This window comes from Eleginops maclovinus, chromosome 5 (assembly GCF_036324505.1).
Source record: "Eleginops maclovinus isolate JMC-PN-2008 ecotype Puerto Natales chromosome 5, JC_Emac_rtc_rv5, whole genome shotgun sequence".
NCBI classification, from domain to species: domain Eukaryota; kingdom Metazoa; phylum Chordata; class Actinopteri; order Perciformes; family Eleginopidae; genus Eleginops; species Eleginops maclovinus.
The window spans coordinates 5,327,237-5,349,068 of NC_086353.1; the positions used below are offsets into that span (position 1 = coordinate 5,327,237).

General features: G+C 39.8%; 1 protein-coding gene across 5 annotated transcripts in view; it reads left to right on the forward strand.

The window, feature by feature from the left end:
• The first annotated feature begins 5,504 nt into the window (after positions 1 to 5,504).
• Positions 5,505 to 21,832, forward strand: part of cntln (centlein, centrosomal protein) — an 85,107-nt gene continuing 68,779 nt past the window's right edge. For 3 of the 5 annotated variants that reach the window (XM_063882995.1, XM_063882999.1, XM_063882998.1), the window contains exons 1-9: positions 5,505 to 5,815; positions 6,047 to 6,134; positions 9,142 to 9,230; positions 11,295 to 11,379; positions 14,647 to 14,784; positions 15,664 to 15,834; positions 17,546 to 17,679; positions 18,508 to 18,670; positions 19,751 to 20,041. In XM_063882995.1, coding sequence (XP_063739065.1) covers positions 6,054 to 6,134; positions 9,142 to 9,230; positions 11,295 to 11,379; positions 14,647 to 14,784; positions 15,664 to 15,834; positions 17,546 to 17,679; positions 18,508 to 18,670; positions 19,751 to 20,041 — 1,152 coding nt within the window. In that variant the 5' untranslated portion in view covers positions 5,505 to 5,815; positions 6,047 to 6,053. Of the gene's footprint in view, positions 5,830 to 6,046; positions 6,135 to 9,141; positions 9,231 to 11,294; positions 11,380 to 14,646; positions 14,785 to 15,663; positions 15,835 to 17,545; positions 17,680 to 18,507; positions 18,671 to 19,750; positions 20,042 to 21,832 lie in introns of those variants that run through there. The other 2 variants (XM_063882996.1, XM_063883000.1) reach the window with 2 other exon arrangements.

The following is a 21,832-nucleotide window of genomic DNA, read 5'->3' on the forward strand; positions in this document are numbered from 1 at the left end:
GTGTAATTTCTCTTTGCAAATCAGGAAGCAGTTGATGGCTCTAATGGTGTTTCTTGAATAGCACTACCACTGATGTGTAATAGCTGAGACCAGCACCTATGGTAACTTGATAATGTCTCTTTGATAAGTTATGTTTAACCATCAGTTCATGTCAAAATTATTTTCATGGCCAAAAATCAGATTTCCTCTAGAAGTTTTAATGTAAAACTAGATACAATATCTTAATTTCTTCCTTTAAACTCTCCTATCTCATAGGGTGGGAAGCACAGGTGTTAGAAGTAAGACCAATACTTTTCTCATTTAATAGATGTTTTCCAACTGGACAACATTTACTCAGGGCGATCAATGTCCCATGTCCTTGGTGTCCTCTCTCGTACACAAGGGAAATATGAACTTAAATACAACCTCACTACCTTAATTTACCCTTTCACCAAGCAAAGGACAAGCTCTCTGGTAAAAGCCCAAGGGAAATAGCCTGACTTCTCGTTCCCACACATCCTGGGGGGCTAACTGGGGCTAGGATGGCACAGTAGTTGGGTGAGTCATGAGTGAGCATGGCCCTGAGGTTCATGGCACTGTGGATACACACAAACACATGCATATGTGTGCTGCATTAGGCGGGTCTTGTGTGGATCAATTCCTTCTTTATGACGACTCTTGTCTGTTGAGGATAGGACCAGAAGGTTATCAGATGGGAGTCAAACAGAGGTCTATGTCATCTAAGCGGGGTTAGTGTAAGGACATGAATAATGGGGCTTGTACACACAGCATGTGGGGGGGCTTTGCAAGATCGGCGACATCACATGCATACAGAAATTCACATGATGGCAAAGACAGAGTTTAAGGTTTGTGATGAAGGACGGTTTTTAACTAGAAATGTCTGATTTAGGTGCTCAGCTATTGTATGTCTAAAGGCTGAATAGAGGGAAGAGAAGTGGTAATCAATTTCTCTGTCCTGGGGTTTTGTCCAATGTCTCACAGGATTCAGCATCAGGACAGCTCATGCTTGAGGTCAAGAGTGGCTGATGATTCTCCCACGGACGCCAGCGCGAGATATGATATTCCTCCTCAGGGCATCACTTGAATAGAAATCTGTGCAAACAAGCTCCAAAATGTCAGCGATTGGACATGAAATTAGTGAATATTTGATTTTTCATGGCCCTTTTCAAAAAGGCAACCAGTGGGATAACAGCTTTTTATGATCTATTGTTAGTCAACAAGAAAACCTGAGACACTCAACCTAATAGAGCCATCAGCCGTGCTACAAAGTGGCTGTATTCAAAGACTATATTGGAACCCACATGTTGGAGCCTGTCTCATTTCCATGCAGCGGGGGTGATGTTCTACTAAACACTGTGCACGTTTGACATCCCAAATGGCATTTGTACAATCAATGTTCCTTTAAAGCGGGGGACTTGTGGCTCTTTAGTATCTATTGTCATCTCCAGCAGTTCTCAGGTTCTTTCCTCCCTCAGCATCAAAGCTCGGCCACATTAATGCAGACAATATCCCCACTTACCTGAGGCGGCAGGCGGAGACTGTGCTTTCACAATTCTCCATGGAGTGTCATATTTTTCCTCGGGATGTGCCTCTCTTCCTTCCTCTGTCAGCACTGGCACACCAGGGCTTGTCATTTGGTTCTTGAATTTTTCATGCAGGTGCATTTGCATGATCACAGTTCTGTGTCACTTCTTCCCCTTGTAGACTAAATGCTGCCTAGCACATGAACTTCCCAGTGACTCCGCTGAGGCAGAACAGAAGTGAGACAAGCATGGTTATTGGGATTGTCAGTGCAAGAGCTGTCTTGTTCCAAGGGGTGGCTCTTCACATTTGAACAGTTGGGCAATTAGACACAGGAGGCCCACAAAGACAACTTCAAACAGCGGTCGATTTACATTTGCAGCGATACACCTGAGTCAGTCATATTCTGTGGCATCTACTAAAGTAGTTAAACCATGCTGTGCAATTGTAGTGACAACATATGTCATTTAGTTGGGTAGGGCACATAGGAAAAACAACTATGTAATCTATTTAATGTAGCTGCATATAGTGTTGCACATAAACCAGTGTTTAAGGTGAAATTCATTTTGATAATAAAGAGCAGTCTGTTTCTATCGTTTCATTGAGTTTAACCACCTCATCATCTCTTTCTTAACACAACACAGGTCGTGACAGTGACTTAAGCTATGATTCATTTCAACATATATAAATGTTCAGTTATTTCATTTATGAGTATGAATGCTGGAGGAGTTTCAGTGACAAACCCACAGGTCCCATGAATGCTTTCCTTTCCTTTAGAGGGACTGTTACACTAATGGGTTATCAAAAAACAAATTTTAAATGTAGTCTTTGCTGGATATTGTTAACATGTATTATTTGTATGCCCTTTATTCAGCAACTAATAATCACCAAGTTAGGACATTTACACATACTATTTCTTTTTATACATTCATATTTGTTGTGAGCTATGAAGGAAGATGTCAATACTGTAATATGTGTAATAATCCAATGTATTTGGCTGAACCCATTTTTAATAATTTACATTTAGTTGTGGACATTTTGGGAACTTGAAGAAGCTTATGGTGTGAGTTTGTAGAGATTTTGATCTCAATGACAATTATTTACAGTCTGTTTGCCCAAGTAGTATAATCCTGCCACAAGACGCAGTTTTAATGGATAAATAGACAAAATAAATGTAGAGACTCAAATCACACTCCATATAACCTTTTTTTGTTGTTTAAAGTTTAAAAAATAAACAGATTCATGTATCCATCTTATCACCATTTCGATGAATAACTGATATCAGATAATGATTTTGAGGTTGAGGAGAATGTGTGAAAATGTTTTTTTTACCTTCTTTTTGAGAAAGGAAGCACATCATTGGTGATATGACAGGGTGCCTGGCAGAGATCTGTCTTTTATGTGCCCCTAAATGCTCTCAGATCTGAATTAATCTGTCATTAGTGGGACAGACAACAAACACTTGAATGGGAGATACAGATTCACACATAGGAAAGAGCACATCAGGCCCTGTCAAAACATGGTGGAACATGCCTTAGTAGAACATGTAAGCAACTGGATCTGTCTGGGGCCAAATTATACACATTTGATAATGAAAGAGGGGATAGGTAAAAACTGATCTCTTTGAATTACCAGCTTCCCTACAGAGAATTGTGTTAATTTGACTTTCTATAGACTAAGGTGAAACGGCAGAGACCAAATTCAAAACAAAACCCTGTTGCAAACATACAGTATGATAGACATTTATTATGACGAGGGAAAGAAAGAGGGGCTTATTCATAGATACCATGTGTCAGTTTGTGTGTCTGAACAAGAAACAGGGGGCAGGCAGATGTTGCACATTATATACCAGTCTACTGCCTCTAAAATTGTTCCGCAAATGAGGATCTTAATGAGAGGCATTGTTCATGGGTCAAGGAACAGCCTAATCATGCTAAGTCAATTGCATCTTTTCTCTATCTGTGTGTGTGTTCATGTGTGTGTGAGGCAGGCAGCAGATGAACCAACATTTGTCGGACTGAAGAGCAGTGCCAGTCCTCATATTTCTTCATTTTCCTCTCTCACCCTGTGCTCCAAATCTGGCTGGACACTTAAGTACATTAGCCACACAATATGGAGTTGTCTTGTCCAACCAGCAAAACAGATGTCAAACACGTGTCGTTGTTCATTATCCCTTGCTTCCATCCAGTTCTCTTAGCTCCCACTAAGGAGTCAGAGATTTCAAATGTTTTAGCATAACCCTTTTGCCAAACAACTGATAATTAAAAACATAGCAAATATCAACAGGGACAGTATAAGTGTGTCTATTAAAAGAAAAACAACACTTTAAACATAAACTGCCACATAAAGATCAATATCATATCTCAATGTCATTTCTCTTTGCGTCATTTGTGTGGCTGTTGAGCTATGATAACAGCAGAGATTTATAGGCTTGTAAAGCAGCCCTAGCAGACTCAGGGGAACCCTCATTCTAGTGTGTGTGCGGTTATGTGTGTGTCTATATTAGCATAAAAGCTGCACAACATTTCTCTAACACCAATAGGTTGCCATTTGTATTAATGTCTGTAATTTTGACAAATTGGAATATTTCTCTGGTGTTAAAAAAGTATTTATTCCACCTTTGATTTTCAATTACACTGCTGTTATTTCTAGCCTTTGTATGAATTGAATACGGACTTGACATGCAAAGTCACCTCATTTCGAAGTATTGTGTGCTCAACCATGCCCATAAGACTAATTGAATAACTCAAAGGTCTATTTATTTTATTAGTTACGTTCATTTTTTTTTTATTGCTTACATATTTACGTTTTAAAGAAAAAACTGTGAAGTATTGATTTATTATTTGTCATAAAATATCGATTACAAATAATTTAAATCCTTTACAAAATGTTGTTATTTTAATGTGGTCTAATAATTATATTTGGAGGGGACTTGATGTTCATTGGCCTTTTTCAGAGGGATACTATTGGATCCAAAGAGTGCTCTGCACAATATCATGCCAAAGCTAACCATATCAATTATTTAATATTTTAAATAAACCGTAATGTGGTTTGTGACATGTCAGAAGATATTTTCTCTGATACTTTGTTAATTTGATTTTCATTTCAAATGATACGTATTTAAATAAGGTGGGTTTAATATTGTATAAAGCTTATTAACATGACTGAAAAACTTGAATCTGTAAGTGGTTCAGGTCGGAAAAGAAAACAAATGACCATGATAATCATTGCACACACTGTAGCATATTCTCCAGCCACAGCATTAGATTATTAATAATTCTTTTACATATACTTTTTTTGAACATTTTCTTTTTCATAATTTAGAGCCAATAGATATGACCCATGGCAGTGTGGTCTTGATCTTAATCACAGCTCAGAGTTGGTCTTGGTCAGCTAAAATCTACTGCTGATGAAAGCCCAGTGGGAGGCATGGGCGGATTCAAGGAGTCACCACCAGGGCAATGTTATATGAAGTTCTCTTTTCACATTAAATGAAATCCTGATCATTAGTCACAAACACAATAATCCACATTAGTATAATGTAGCCTATACTCTATATCACGTTCAATTCAATTCATATATTCAATATTAATGCTGCAAACTGGGGTCTCTGAACACACAGAGTATATCCCCATCATTCAGTCAACTGTAAGCTTACTTGTGATTTTTTATATTCATAAAGTATATTCTATATTAGGTCAGATATGGTAGATGATTATTGTTGAAACAAGTAGGCTAATAATAGGCTAATTCCGTCTTTATTTCAGTGTCCTTATAAAAAGAAAAACAAATTAGGGTGTGTGAAAGTGTCACCATTTCCACAATTACCTTGTACAATTCCTCATTGTTTTAAGTACTACTTCAGCTTCTAGGACCTGCTTTTGGAAATCAGTCAATCTGCCGTGTGTCAATCGTAGCCGTCGTAAAATGACGTGATCACGATGACGCAGGTGACAAACGGAAAACAGCGGGCTTGTTTGAAAGCAGGAAAGAGTTTTGGTCGTTATTGACAACGGTGTAATGATTTACTGATAACGTTTGTTTGGTTGTTGGAGAAAAAGCAACAACTTGTACTTTTAATGGATAATACAACTCTCTCGTTGAAGCAGGCAGTGACGTCCTTCTGATTTAACGCGGAAGACTGTCAACGGCAAACAAGGAAATGAAAATATGAATGTTTGTGATGTGGCTAACGTTAGCAAACAGCTACAGCAGCACTTTATTCTTTTAGCTTAGAGCTTTAAATCTTCTGCTGCAGTGTTTATATCCGCGTGTAAGGGAGCTATCGAAACGGGTAAGAGACCAACGGTTTGTACTCTTTCATAATGTTGTTAAGTCTCATTCTGCGACTGAGCTAAACTCTTAATGTTAAAGTTAACCAACGTAAGCTAACGTCAGATAAAGAGTACATCCTATTTGTTATCTCCGGTGAAGGGGCTTGGTAACATCCCTGTAACTGTATAATCTACTGTCACAAATGTCCAGTCCAAACTGACCTCATTTGTTATTTTGCTTCCCTTTTTAGTTCCAAAATGTCCACCAAAGACAACTCTCGCATCTTCGTTTTGGAGGAGCAAGTGAACAGTTTATCAGATGAGTTAATGCAATGCCAGGTATGTACAGTTGATACGTGTGTTCTGTTAAGAGGTAGTTGCACACACTGCCAGATGTGGTATTCTTATTTAATAGCACAATATCATAAAATTGCTATAAAAAGTGAACTGAATACATGTTTTATAATCAGCAAATTTCTAGTCATGTTGACATTTTTTCACTCAGTGAATACTTTTTCATGAACTGTTATTTTCCCATATTTGTGCTTTGCATGAACCCAATGATGCAATGACTGATATGCATTGCTTTAACAAGTGTAAAAAAAATATGATGTTGATATATTCATATGAGACTGCAGTCTCGACAAACATTTGTAGTTTATTTTGTCTGACTATATGAACAACTTGCTACGACCTCTTGCTTATACTGCATGCTTTGTGTATTCTTCATTAGAACTAGAAAAATGTCCACCCACTTTTTTATATTCCCAACTATGTCTTCTCTTGATTACCATTATATGCATTTTCAATAGATTAGGAACAATGATTCACCTAAAATGCATACAAAATGTGTCATTGTTTAACATCATTAAAAATAAAAGTATTTCTGTTTCTCCTCCACTCATTTTAAGAACTAATGCTTATAGTGTTAAGATTAAGAATAGCAGCTGAGCCTCTTCTTGTATCAGGGAGTTAGGCTAGGTATTATTTAAAGATTTGTATAAAACATATATTTTTTGTTTTGTTAGCCGCAAACATGTCTGTTAATTACCTGACCATACCTGAGCCAACAATGAGCAGAAAATATCTGCTTCCAAGGTACATTTGAAAAAGAAATGACCTACAATAGCCCTTTTTTATTTTAGTACATACCACCAAAGACACAGAAAAGGCTTGTGAGCATGCAGAGAAGCTTTCATCTTCACTCTGTGAGTGAGGATGAGGGAGGGTGTCCTTGCATATTCACCACCAGGTGGTGCCTAATAACATGGGAGAACTTAGCCCAGCATTTCTCACTTTGCATATTCACAGTACATTTCTATACAGGTAGGGAGACAGATGTGGGGTTTAGCAGATTATGTGTTACATTTTCTGTTTCTATTAGACCTGACACATGTGGCAGGAACATTTGTTGTGTTGCTTTTTGGCTGTAACCACATGTCTGCCTGTTACCTTTTATTTTCCTGTGATATACAGTTTCACGTTTGAAGTTAACTTTTTAGAGTTAACTTAGATATGAGAGAGACCTTCTTATACAAGGTATAATTTCCAACTTGTATAGCGGTGTAAATCGAGACTTGCACCTTACATTAACCACAACACTCTATTAATATGCTTCTAATCGCCATATGGCATATGCATATTTTAAGGATAACCATATAAACATGCATTTTTTTCTTGCTATACGATTTCTAAGGTGTTTACAGTGTTTGGACAAGCAGGTGTATTGTATAATGAGAGCAGTTTGCTCACCTAACAACAAATAAAGAAGCACAACTGCTGTCCTTAGCATATTTAGTTATAGCCCTTTTTGACGGATAAAAAACACCTTTACATTATAAAAAAATGTGACAAAAAGAACTACATTATCATACATCTAATTTACAGTTATACTTGTCTTGAGACTGTTCCTGCTGCTCTACATTGAATGTCGAAGCCATCATGGTGGTCTTGTCTTGAGCAGAACATCAGTGATTCTGTCTATCTAATAGAGACCTTTAGCTGTGCAGAGTATCATTTAAATAGTGCCATTTGAATACCACTGATGTCTTAAGTCTCTGGCAAGATGTTCTTCAGGACAGCCATTAACTACAAAGACTCTCCTCTGTCGGCCAGCAAATGATCCTACTAGACCATGCTAATTGTATTAATATGTGGCTGAATTCCAGATGCTTTCATTGGTATGGTTAGCCCATGGTGTTTCAGTGTCTAGATTCAAAATGAATAATTCAGCCACCATCAAACGCACATTCAATGCATCTTTAAGTACACATATGGTGGAGGAGGGATCTTGATGAGGGTCCTGACTGAACACTTGTCTGTGGAGCGGCTAATGGCAGCCAAAGGCCAGGCAAAGGGAGACCACCTCTTTCTATTCATCCACACTGCTTATTTAATTTAATTTGTTAGCTGCGTGGCATTGCAGCGCTGATTTGGTGAGATCTCCATCCTCCTTCATCCTGCTCCCAATCTGTATACACACTCACATACATACAGAAACTTTACAGTCCTTCCACTTATGTGTTCAGCTCATGGTCTTATCAAGGTCTGCTTCTGCCATTTTAGTAAATAATTGATAAGACACTTTTGAGAAGGGGGTTAAGATTCATGTACTAATTGGAGACCAGTAGATTCCAGTGGGAGGGATGACTTTTATCTTATGATGATGTGAACATAATTTATCAGATAATTTTATATTAAGTCGATTTGGTATAATTCTGTCTTTTAATGTCAGAAAATGTACTTTTTAGATGTCCCTCATTAAATGTAATGTAGCTTAAAAATGTTTGAAAAAGCAGCGAGACAATTTGAATTGGAAATGTGTCAGGGGCTGGCTGGGATTCTCTACTTGAAGATGACTCTCTCTGTCATCAGTTTTGAGTTTCTTTGGGGCTAGTTACTTTGGAGCTGTAGTGGAAAACATATCCAGAGCGCAATTGATTAATAAAGAAAATGCGAGCTCGACTGCTGTGTTTTGATTTGGATCCCAGCCCTCCCCAGTCATAAATAGTGCATAATGACAAGTGTCAATGCTGCCTCCCCTTGAGTCGAAGGTCACATCTCAGCGAGGAAAATTCTTGTTAAGAGCGGCTCGTGATTAGAGAGGGCAGGACGGATCAGAAACTATTTTGTACAAGATATTTAAATTATTGATTGGCTACCCCTTCTGTCGTATGCTAATGTCACTGAGAATCCTATTTATTTTTTTGTTTTTCAGTGAGAAAAAGCCGGGATGTGCCATGGCTTTCCTCAAGACCAATTTGCATTTTGAGACAAATGTATCAAAAGCAATTTATCTCAATTAAGAATAACAGCTGTTGACTCGCTGAATCCTTTATTTTCACAGGCAGACAAGGAGTTTGTGTGGTCCCTATGGAAACGCCTGCAAGTGGCAAATCCAGACTTGACCCAGGCTGTCAGTTTGGTGGTTGAGCGGTGAGTAGATTTATCTTTCAAATTGCTACCTGAGAGGCTCAATAGCTGAAAATTCCTTTATCTCACAAGTGAAAAGAAATATGTGTGAAAGTCGTTCAAGGGGTGTTTAAGGCACCTCGGCCATTCTGCCGGGGTTACGACCAAATCTGGTGCAGATGCTGATTTAAGCCTTCTTATCCCCGGTCTAGCAGTTCAACCATGGAAACCCTTTTAATGAAAACACTCCTCCTACACTGCACCCATTCTAGACCGTTGAAACACTCCTGCCAAATACTTGTCTTTATCGGATAAATTGTGAGATTGAATATGACCTCTTCTGTGGCGTGGCTAAGCTACACCAAACACAGTGGCATGGGAACTTTGAGAAGGGCTCAGGCCTGTTCCCAGTTGATAGCAGTTGGATAAAATAAATGTATTCCTCCCTATTATGAAAACAAATACTTACTGGTATCTTCTTCTCGACAAACATATGTTTAAAATAATGAAGATGCTTTAATATTACTAATAATAATTCATTATCCACCACAGTTTTAAGCCACTGGCTAAACCTAGTTATAAAAACGGCCCGAAACTACAATGTGTGATCTTTGTATTTTGTTTCTTTTGCATATTATGCACACAACACCATTTTGGAAATAAAAAACGTTCCCTTTTATAATAATGCAGAAGCGTCCAATCAAAAGATGCTAAACGTTGTCTCAATAAATTGTTCTTGATTTTAACAAGGTTTTGGTGAACTAAAACATGTTTAGATTTCCATTAACGTAACTCTTATTAGTATTAAACGAATGGTTTGCAGGAAGATAAATAATCACATCTAATTGTGTAAGCATCCACACATCGTTATTCTGACAACTGATCCACTGCCTCCTGCGTGTGCCGTTTGCGAAACCAATCTCCTGCACTAAGAGTTCTAATTCAGTGACTCATTCTTTGTAGCCACTGCCCAGTTTAACTTGGACCTAGTTTTTACCAACTCCTGCCTTCCGGGGATCCCTCAGAATGATATCTTCTCTATCAGGGGTGCATATCATGTACATTTTGAGGTCTGTCAGTTGTTAGCAGACCGTTAATAGGGGTAAAGCACAGTGCAGCAGCGAGTAGAGAGAACCTGTGCCTCTCATTCGTTCTCCACACCCTCTTCACTTCCTTTACAGCCCCATAGGAAACCCTTCAAAGTATGTGGGTCCGCCGGGACTCGTGGGGGAACATGCACCCAGAGAGCCTATGTGTATTGTATCACCTGATGCGCAGGAGGATATTGACATGGTAATTGTGTCGACTCCAGTCAAGCGCTGGTGCCCGCTGGGAACTGCCATTCAGCCTCCCCTCCCCTTCCTGTGAGGATCTTGTAGAGTGATTGGTTGGTTGCTCAGGACATGGCGAACACAGCCCAATATACAAGGAGATGTAGCTAGGCCAGCCTGCGTTCCAGCTCCTACCGGGACACCAGATACGTATTTCAGTGTCTACCAGGGGAGAGGGCTGATCAGAAGAGGCGAAGAGACGAGAGAAAAAGCCCCGCTGATGGGAGGTGTAGAAGGAGCAGGTGATGAGCGGAGGGAATGGGTGGCCCCTAGTGGCCTAAAGCAGTTGAAACAAACAGGTCCCACATTGATGCCTTGTTTTTGTCTCGCTTAAAGTTCATTATGATAAAAGAGGTGCTAGGTGGCAAGAGAGAAAAGTTTAGAGTTTGGTGAAGTAGCAGGATCATACAGCAGCTCACCTTTTATAAGTGATTCTCCTTTTCAATGTCATGTAAAGAGGTATTCTTTGTTTGGCACGGACAGCAGATGCTCAAAGAATTATAAATTGATATTGAAAGGACATTTACAGCTGTTACAAAGTTCAGCTTGTACACTTAAAGTGGGAAAGAACATCTGAACACATGTAGTATGGTAGTGTGAAGGCATACTGTCTACTGTACATGCACTGTGATATAAAGTAAAGGCCTGTTAAGTGTTAACCTTCCAGGATAGACATATAAACCAACAGCCTCAGGTCACTCCCTTTTAGATCTCTATGGACACACACCTATTTTCTTTACTTTTCTCTTTCCTGTAGTGAGAAGTACAAAGCTGAGATCAAGGACAGGAAGGTGTTGGAGATCCTTCAGACCAAAGACTACAAGATCCAGGACCTGGAGCAGGTACAGTACTTCTGTATAACCAACTGCAACCTTCTGTGTTCAGCAAATGTCTGTTAGATATTAGTAATGATGGAGATATTTCAACATGCTGTGAAATATTTACTTGAGCAAGGCGTATAGTTGTAAGCATTGGGATGTTTCTGCAAAAAGTACAAGTTTTTTATCAGATTATATTCATATATAATCTTCTTTTGACTGACCATATTTACAAATCTAAAAATATGTGTTTGGGCAACGATCAGCTCCATTGAAGCTACTGGATGTAAAATGATTTCCTCAGCACTTTGTCCAAAAGTTCACATTAATGGTATTTCCCATTCATTTCTTCAAACCACATCTCCAGACAAAACCACAGAATTTCTAGTCATAACATTATTTATTGGACATTTTAATAACAGTAATTTATTTTTATTTCTTTGCTGGTGTATGTCTTTCCCTGAAACACTTTTAGTGACCTTAGTGTTTATCCTCTGCTTGCATAAATGTCCAATGAAGTGAAAATGCATATATATAACAAATAAGATCCGCCTCAAACTCTCCCTCTCTCTCTTACCTGCTTTCTTCTTGCACCGCCCTTTGAGTAATATTTCTTGATGGTATGATGGCTGACAATAATGACATCACTAATGTAATTTACTCCAGATCATCATCCCTCCACTGAAGCATCTGTCAGTCTCCTTCATTAGCATCCCTCATCCAGAATCGTGTTCGTTCCTAATGAGACCGAGGCTGTAATGGAGTCATCAGCTTGCCAGTGTTTTTTTTACATTACCCTCCTCGGCCATCTTAACTCCATCCAGTCGATACAGTAGCTATAGTATCAACTCATCAGAGCACAAGGTATAGGATTACATCTAACTTTATTTCAGTAGAATATTCGGGCCTTTAGTTTGAGGGTAGTAAAACTGTCAGCCAACATATTGACATTCTCTCACAGATTCTCACAAATAATACAAAAATAAAGAAACTGATTCAAATGTGATGTCACATGTAAATATCTGCTTTGTTTCATTAAACAGGAACAAGTTCTAAGAGCAAACAATGGTCGTTAAATAATAGCTTATGCATTATCACCCATGATAGAAATCTCTCCAGCTTTATTCATACAGCCTCTGTACAGGATACCATAGAGGATCCTACAAAAACCAGGCTGCTATAGCACATAAGAGAACAAACTCACCGTACAAAACGATTCCTTCAAGATAATAAGAAGACAGCATAACATATAAAACACTCATCAATATGTTAGAATGGCATCTTTACACTGTGTCTACTGTGTTGTTTTGTTGAAGTTGCTTTCATTTCAGTCGTAATAATTCATAAGCCATCAGGTTTTAAGCCACTGGTTTGTGCAATTATATAAAGGGCTGGTAAGTTAAAGTGCCCCTTTTCATTTAGGCCTGCTATTGCATATTAAGCAAAAGAAAATGAATTATTTTGTATTTAAAATGCCACTTTAGAAATGACCCTTTCCCTTTAAAAATGAAAAACAATCTCTCTGAAGTCTGCTTGATTTTAACGAGACGGTGGTGAACAGAAATCTATATTGATCTGCATGAATGTGTCTGTAAGTATTAAACTAATAACTGGCAGGAAAATCACTTACCACGGCTAATTGCACAAGTATCTAGACATTCTTTGACTTTTCCTGACAACTTTACCACCGCCTTCAGCGTCTACAATTTTTGAACAGACTTCCTGCACTAAGAGCTTATTATTATTTATTGAATTTATTACTTTTAGTCCAAAATAAACCCATTTACTTCTAGTCAGCTGATTTGATGAATTCCAATGTAGCTTTCACAGAAAAGCCAATCAATTATTACAATAATTCTCCCTTTTTCATTCTTGCATGCTTCTTGTTTCCGTGCGTTTCAGACGTTTCTTGTTCTCCTCTAATGAAACGTACAGGCTATTTGAGAACCCATTAATAGCACCGGGCTCCGTGCTGTGTCATTCGGCCCTCTGATAGCCATCATCTCCTCTGCTGTCTCGACCCAAACAGTGATTAATTGGTTTTTCCTCTTTTTTTTTGGGGAGAAGTGATGGTCCACTGAGTCCACACAGGATCTTACTCTCCTCTTAATGTCTCCACTTTCCAACTTTGATGACGTTTTTTCTTCTTCCACCTCTTTCTCTCCATTCTTCTCCTTTCCAGTTTTGTAACATAATTAGCTTTCATTTTTGAACTGCACTGGGAATTTTCAAATGCTAATCTTTCTGTCCTAGACCTCTTAACTTGGCGGACCCCCCCCTATTTTTTTCCCTCCTCTATCAATTGAGCACTACTGGGGTTCAAATTGTTCTCGCCTACCTCATTATCAACGTTTGAATTTATTTTCTGCTCTCCAGTATAAATCTCTATTAAAGCCCCTCTGTTCTTAGCCCGGCGAGCTAGGAGTAGCGAGGAACACTAAATCCGCTATCTGGATATATCTGAGTGATTTCCCTCAACATGGCAATTAATTGCATCCCAGAGCACAGTGTTACTTGAGAGGAGGGTGTACCCGCACAAGGCTGTGGATTATCAGCCAATGCCAAACCCCGGCTGACTCGCTGTTAAGAGGCCAGCCTCCTACTACTAACGCCACAAAGGCTGCCAAAAAACATGAGGTCAACATCCCCGCATCAAAAGTGGCTGGTCATTAAAATCATTGAACAATTTCTTCTGGCCTCTGGTTTGATCAACCCTGTAAATGATTAAATTGGTCATCATGGAGCTTCATGATATTTCCCGACGCACAGTAACGTCTTAATATTGTGAGGTAGCTTTCCAGTTAAAGCTGTTCATACAAAATGTTAATTATTCATTGCATTAATCAGACCACTGTTTTTTCAAATAAAAAAGCCAAGATAATTAGTGATTCCTGGTTCTTAAATGTGAACATGTGTGGCTTTCCCTTGTATAACAATATGGTGAACTGGATATGTTTAGGTTTGTTATTGTTAAAACAAAAAAAGGCATTTACTGACATGACCTTGACACATAAGACAATTCTAATGGGCAGCTTTCATAATGTTCTGATGCTTAACATATTCAAAGATTTAAAGCAGAATTGACAGAAAATGTTTATAAAAAATGAATATTTATGACGCAACACATTTCACGTTATATCATACTGTTTGATATCATTTTGGGCGATCAGGATGGAATGTTTGCCATTTATATTCTATTTGGTTCTAGCTGTTTTTGCTCAAAGTTTTCAAACACCATATTGTAACTCAGGGCTCTTCTTTTTCCTTTCTCTCTGTCGCTGTCTGCCACAGAGAGTGACAGGGCAGCAGCGGGAGATTAACAACTTCTCACAGAGGAGGACGGAGACGGTGGACGAGGAGAGTTCCCTAATGAAGAAGGAGCTGACAGCTCTGCGTGAACAACTGGTCAATAACACTCAGGAACTTAAGGCAGGTGGAACAAATGCTCTGTGGCAGTCTGGGCCTTAAGAGTCAAAAAGTCTCTTTTCTGTGCGACACTGAACACGACAAGTCCCCCTGGGCTCTATCCACAGGCATTAGAGTCTTTTAGAGGAGGAAGGGGATTGCTCAGCCCTCTTGAACACAGTCTTTGTGTCTCTCCTCCTGCTTTTCGCCCTCGCCATATCTCACCCTTTCTTGCTTTGAGCTTTCTTTCTTACTCTGACAACAGAGAATACTTAACTACTGGGTGTGTGTGCGAGAGATAGAGGGAGAGAGGGTAGCAGGTTGTTAACAGATAAATACTTAATGACTGCTTCAGTGGGGGAAAGTGAAGAAGAGTGCATGTGATGGTGTGGCTTCTCCCTAATTATGCTTGGTTGGGACCTGGCTATGATTAATTGATAAAGGAATGATCCTTACACATTCATTGTGAGGTCTCGTGGCGAGAGATTGTCGGGGACAGCATCAAAGGAGACCTGGGGTTGAGTCTAATGGGTCCTGCAGAAACCGGCATTCTCATTAGGAGCCTCTCATTAAAGCAGACACAAGGGCCCCTGTACCTGCAGGAGCCCAGCTCTTGCGGCACGGCTCGGCCAACAGCAGCCAACATCTGGACGCATTGGCTCAGTCATACGGCAGCAGTGACCTTGGCCAATCAGAGGCCCATGCAGGGGGCTCCCACAGCAAAAGGCGCTCCACTGTTTACATATTCATCTCAGCCCGACCCCATGGGCCGCTCCTCTTTTTGTACTTCTCTATCTTTCTTTTCATTTTTGATTCACTACTTTTTCTTTTCCATCTTCCATTGTTTATTTGGCACTCATGACCCCCCACTCTGGTCCTTACACACACACCTCTCTTATTCAGGAAATGAAGATGGAGTGTAGGAGGAAAGAGGAGGAGGAGCGGCAGGTGGTGAAGGCTCAAGAGGAGGAGAAAGAGGGATTAACCTCCCGCTGGGTCGCCCTGCGAGCTGACCTGGAGGAGAAAGTGAGGCAGGCCAACACCCAGAGGGATGCCGCCCAGGACAGAGTCAAGGTACGGACACGGGGACCATACACACACACACACACACACACACACACACACACACACACACACACACACACACACACACACACACACACACACACACACACACACAAAGTTATACAGGAAGGGCTCCGTCCTCTCGCTTTCCCTTTCTTCTGCACACCTTGAACTCTCTGATCCCTCATACCCTTTCCTCCTCAGCATGTGAATATAAAAATAACTCTGTTGAAAAGCACACAATTTAAATATGCAAAGACCATATTCAAAGGAATGAAAAATTATGATTCAACATGGGGAGACCTGTCTTCGTTGGTTGGGTTAAAAAATGAATTGAGCTGACCAGAACTGAAAGGAACTTCTTGGAAGTCGTTGAGTCTGTGGTAGTTGGAGGACTTTATTCCTTTCAAAATGCAAGCAGTGCCTTTCCTACAGTCATTGGTATTATTCAATACTGCTCTTCTCTGTGGACATACAGTCATCAGACAGTGACAGCAGGGTTTCTTTTCAACAATTAACCAATACATCAAAGTCCAGTTCTCATTTCAAACCGGAATCAGCTGCTAGAGTCCCAGGACATGAGCGCCTCCCTCTCTTCGCTTCTCCCCATTGACTAATTGTTATGATACACAGCGCTACGCTAGTCAAACGGAGTAAGACAGGAAGTCCTGAATAAGTCAGGGCAGCAGAGTAATTACACTTGGACAGGATGGAGCCCGGCAACTAGTCTATGCACATCCATCACAGCCTGAGACACTCCACCTGTTCCTCGTTTTTTTTGTATCATACTTCATTTGAGGGATGGAGATGGGGTGCACGGTGGATACATCTCACCAATTTGTTTTACATAACAAAGATTTGTCCAGGAATTTATCATTTAATCCAGGGCATGCATAGATCAAATACAGCTGGACAAAATAGCCCTAAAGCTGATACATATTTACTTTTTAAAATAGGTTAGTTTACCTATTTTAAAACTTAAGGATTTAGCTGCTTGACAATTATGCAATCATGATCATTAAAATGTAATCATTGTCAGTTTTCCTGCAATGGGTTATTTTAATGTATTTTCGGGCATACTGTCCTCCCATATGTACACATTCCTTACACACTCAAGTGTTAGTACGCCATCTTTCCCTCGTCCTTTTTGTTGTAATTGCCAAAGACTAATTATTTCTGCATATGGTTGATTCCGGCCGTGTGAATTTCTTTTTAATTACATTTAATCTGTCAGGTGTTGAGGACCTTTTTGTGTTAGATGCTCTAATGGTTTCTTCTTATGAGGAAAAAGCTGTCACTAACACCTTGTCTGCACCTGCAGCAAAGCGAGCAGCAGCTGCAGTCCTCCGCTTCTGCTCAGCCACACTGAAGCTTTGTGCTTACAAGTGTTTTGACAGTGCTCACAGCCCAATGCACATTCAATATAGTTACGTGTGTAAGTTTGAATAATCAGATTTGACTAAAAAGATGCTTTAAGTTGCTGATGGAAGACAAAAGTGGGACATAAATGAGAGTTGTTCCATCAGAATGATTGAAAAATATGTTTTAAATCCAACATTTACGCTTTATCACAATACAACAAGTTATTTGATTTAACTAAAGGGTAAGCTACCTCACTAGTCTGTGTTAACATGGCCTAATCTTCAATCCACTGCAAACACATGCTATGGGCTCTGTTCCTGAAGTAGAAATTAACTGTCTGGACTTTTTTCTACCCCAGAAGTTGGAGGATCAGCTTCACAGTGCCTGGCAGGAGTTATCCAACCTACAGAGCCACAGCAGCAGTCTAACAGTTCAGCTTTCCTCCAAAGAGAAGGAGGTGGCAGCAAAAGAGGGGCAACTCAATCAAGTTCGGTGAGCCCTTCCAACTTAAGCGCTGCTCAATGCAGCTCAGTGTCTGTTTTCTATGTTTTTTGGGGGTCACTTCATTAGCTTCAATAAGAATACATCCGTCCCATCCAGGCGTTTCTTTACCTCTGTTACTGTGACCAGTAGCATTTAGTACATTGCTCGCTACGCTGTGAGGCTTGGGGGTGACACAGATTTCTTCCACTCTGGTTCATCTAAAGCCACTTGATAAGCCCTGCATAGTGGATGTGCTTTAAAAGAAGGAGGAAAGGGAAACAGGGCAGGCTTTGGCTAAGCTTTAGTCGATATGATAAAAAAAAACGGTGAGAACCGTAGGAGCCTTAGTGGTAATCTCAACCTTTTTTAACTACTTTTCTGTTTTAATACCAGAGGCACTCCGACGTGTCAGTCACATCAGGAGAACACACCCTTCTTTAGGTTTCTGCCAGGTAGACAGCGGTATTCCTATAAGTTACCAGACTTAAATGCTGATATTGATGCTCTGAAGAAATTGAAACTTTGTATGTAAATGTGTGTGTAATCTGTTGACATAATACATTAAAACAATTAAAGTCAACGTTTCAATTTGGTCAGTGTATGTTGAGGGAATGAAAGAAACAAACTTCCCCAGGTTTATCCTAAAATTGGAAATTCATTTTTTATGTGGTAGATTTTTTTTTGTGATGACATCTACACATTTAACTTAATCACAAAGTCTTAGAAAATAAATTATATTTGTCTGACTTTTCCTGACTTGAACATGTAATTTCAGTCTTATTATATTGTTTACTTTAACAGTCACATCAAATTTAGTGTGCGTGTGTGTGTGTGTAGTTGTGAGTTTGCAGAGGTGCAGACTCTGTACAGACAGAGCACGCAGCACGCAGCGGAGCAGAGCCATCTGATCAAGCAACTGGAAGGACTGAACCTGGACACTCAGAGAGTCCTGAGGAACCAGGAAGAGGCACACACTGCTGACACCACATCCTATCAGAAGGTACACACACACACACACACACACACACACACACACACACACACAGACCAAGCCTCAAAACTCATCATTATTATAACCACTTTGTTGCACGCGCTGCGGTGATTTATGCCAGGCTAGCTGTAACCTACAATTATTTGACTCTTGCCAAAAAAAGGACTTTTCTTACCGTATCACATTACTGTCAATCCGTTCTCGGGGTCCGCCGTCTGATGACTGTCCCACTGTGCCTTACACAGGGAAGGGATACTAGATATTTAGGGCAATTATGAGTCATATAACGTCAATTTTGAGGAACATTTATCTGACGTCATACTATCTTCTTTTCCTCTCCTTTTTTCCCTCCAATGTTCCTTTTTGTCCCGACTTCAATTATCTCAGTATATGTCTTTTCCATTTCTGTGGAAACATCTCCATATGAAATAGGCTGCACAATGAATCCCATAGAAATCTCAAACTCACTTTACTGGCTCCTAAAAATGTACATGATCGAATGCAATACCAATGTTTAAATTGCATGCGTCTCTGATAGAAAACCTCCCTGAATGTTGTGGCTTCAGCACAGAGTAGCAGAGTAATAAACAACGGAGAACAGACATGAAAAGTCGATGCAAGTCTTTCAAATCTTATTTTGACACAACAATTTGATTATTATCAGTAGTAAAGGCACATCATGAAAATATAGGCTGGGCTTGAATTTCGTTCATATTTTGCTTTAGGAGATGGACAAGTTTTATTTCGCTGATTATGTTTGTAATTTGGCAGGAATGTAGAAGAACATGGAAGTGAGAACAGTGTTTATTGAATGGGTTAGGGCAATATAAATATTCATCCCATAAATTCAATAATTATTTATGATTAATAACTGTGATTTTAATATCGATCACATAAACTGTTATTATGATTTTGCCATCATTTTGCAGTTCTAAAATAAAATGTATGACAGGTTTCATGTTATGATTTGTCTCGTCTTCCTCCATTTGACAACTTATCTCTGGTTGACATGACCCAGTCGCTTGCCTCTTCACCTCCCCTCCCGCCATGCTTTCTAACCCTGTTTGTCCTGTTTGTGTTTGTTGACAGCTGTACAAGGAGTTGAGTCAGTGCTACCAGGCCCTCATCTCTAGTGAGGCCAACCTCCGTCAGAGTCACCAGCAGCTCAGCGGCCTGCTGGATGAGAAGGACCAACACATCCTGCGGCTCCAGGCCCAGATCCAGCAGCATGAGCTGGAACACACACAGCTGGAGCAACAAAATCAACAACTACAGCAACAACAGCAACAACAACAACAACAACAACAGCAACAACAGCAACAACAGCAACAGGCTCAACACTCACCCCTTTACTCACCAAACAGACAGACTAACTTGAAGGTAAGCACACTTTTCCCTCCCACAGATGTCTTTTTAAAGTTTATCAAGTGCATCACAACTCCAGTCTGTTCTATGATTCCTACTTAGCTGCAGAAGTTTTTTAACTTAGATATTTACATACAGCTCCGGAAAAAATTAAGAGACCACTCCAAATGTCTCTTAAATCTGTATTTCTACGTGTATGGCAGCCAGTCCAGTGTCTGTTGAATTCCAATACAGAGAAAAATGTTCAGTAGTTTAGAGACTACAATAAAATATAATTTAGCTCAAAGACATACCTATAAATAATAAAACAAAATGATAATGCTGAAGTGGTCCTTTAATTTTTTACGTGGCTGTATATGCATATGTGTGGGTATGGACAACCAAATATAATTCCTCATGATTCCCTGAGTTATAAACCTATGTTGGTTTAAATAATAAACTCAGTATATATTATGCTCCTCTCAATCATCTGTCTCGAGCGCGTCTAGTTGTCTTCAGGTGCAGAGACAGCGATGTGGATGTAGATTAGAAGGTACAGTAATGACTGACAAGCCCCTGCATGGCCCGTGGTTGTGGTCTTTAACTGAGAATCATTCTGTAAATATCGCTCTACTTCACCCTTGATCTAACCATCTCTCTAAGCACCAGCCTCTTTCATGTCAGCTATCTGATCTTCTCCATCGCTCTGTCCTGAGCGCACATGCCCTCTCTGACTTACTTCATCTATCTCCTTTCCATCCTCCCACCCAAGAACCTGGAAGTCCTTTTAACACTCGCGTCAGACAGCAGAGACGGATAAGAGATAGAGAGAGGTGATTTAATTTGAGCCCAGTTATGTTTTTTTGAAGATGATGTTGGAGTTCTACATCTGTCAGTCAGCGGGGGTTTGGCTCAAGCTCACTACCTTTGAACTGTCACCCCAAGGCAATATAGGTTTGGGTATAAAGTGAATGCTGCAGCCACTTTTTAAGTGGGCTTTAACAGCTCCTAATGATATGGTGATAGGTGTTTCATGGACCACACAGTGTCAAAGACTGGAATATTAACAAGCAGCTTCTGTATATCTTCAGCCACTTATTCCATCAACATTGTCGGGCCCTGAACTTGTTATAATGCGTTTCTCAATCTGTTCCGCAGTATGACTCTCACTAAACAACTCCATAGCCGATGAAGATGATATTTTTCGAGTAATTCCTCTGCCTCTACAGACTGTAATTGTTTAATTTGATTGGTTGATATTTTTCTGACAGGGCTGCCCCCAGAATGGAAGTTAAAAGATATCAGCTCAAATGTTAAGTGAGTTACAATCGCCCTGTCTCACTTAACCCTGTTAATCTAACCAGCGGTAAAATATAAACGGATCATTTAGCCGGTAATTAAATACAGTACTGCAGTGTTCCCGCAGTAATTAATACTACATTTAGAGAAGATGCAGTTAGTGTGTAATGCGGTGTGGTGCATGCATGTGTGCATACATTCATGTATATATATGCGTGTGTTTGACTTTATCAAGCTAAAAAAGCACTCTGCCCCGTTCCTCTATCTCACCCCGGTCAAAATGGAACAACGCCTCACAGGGCAGAGACGTAATTACAAAAAGACCGTGTATATAATAACCTATGCAAAGAATTCATATGAACTTTTGTTTACGGAACACATGTAGCTGCTGTCTGGCTGATTTGTTTCTTTAACTTTCTTACCTACTGACATCAAAGTGAACACAAGGTATCCCAAGGTATAGCGCTCAGTCAGGAGGGCTTTCTGTTTCCCACTCTGTAATTTCACTGACAGGTTGTGAGTATGTGT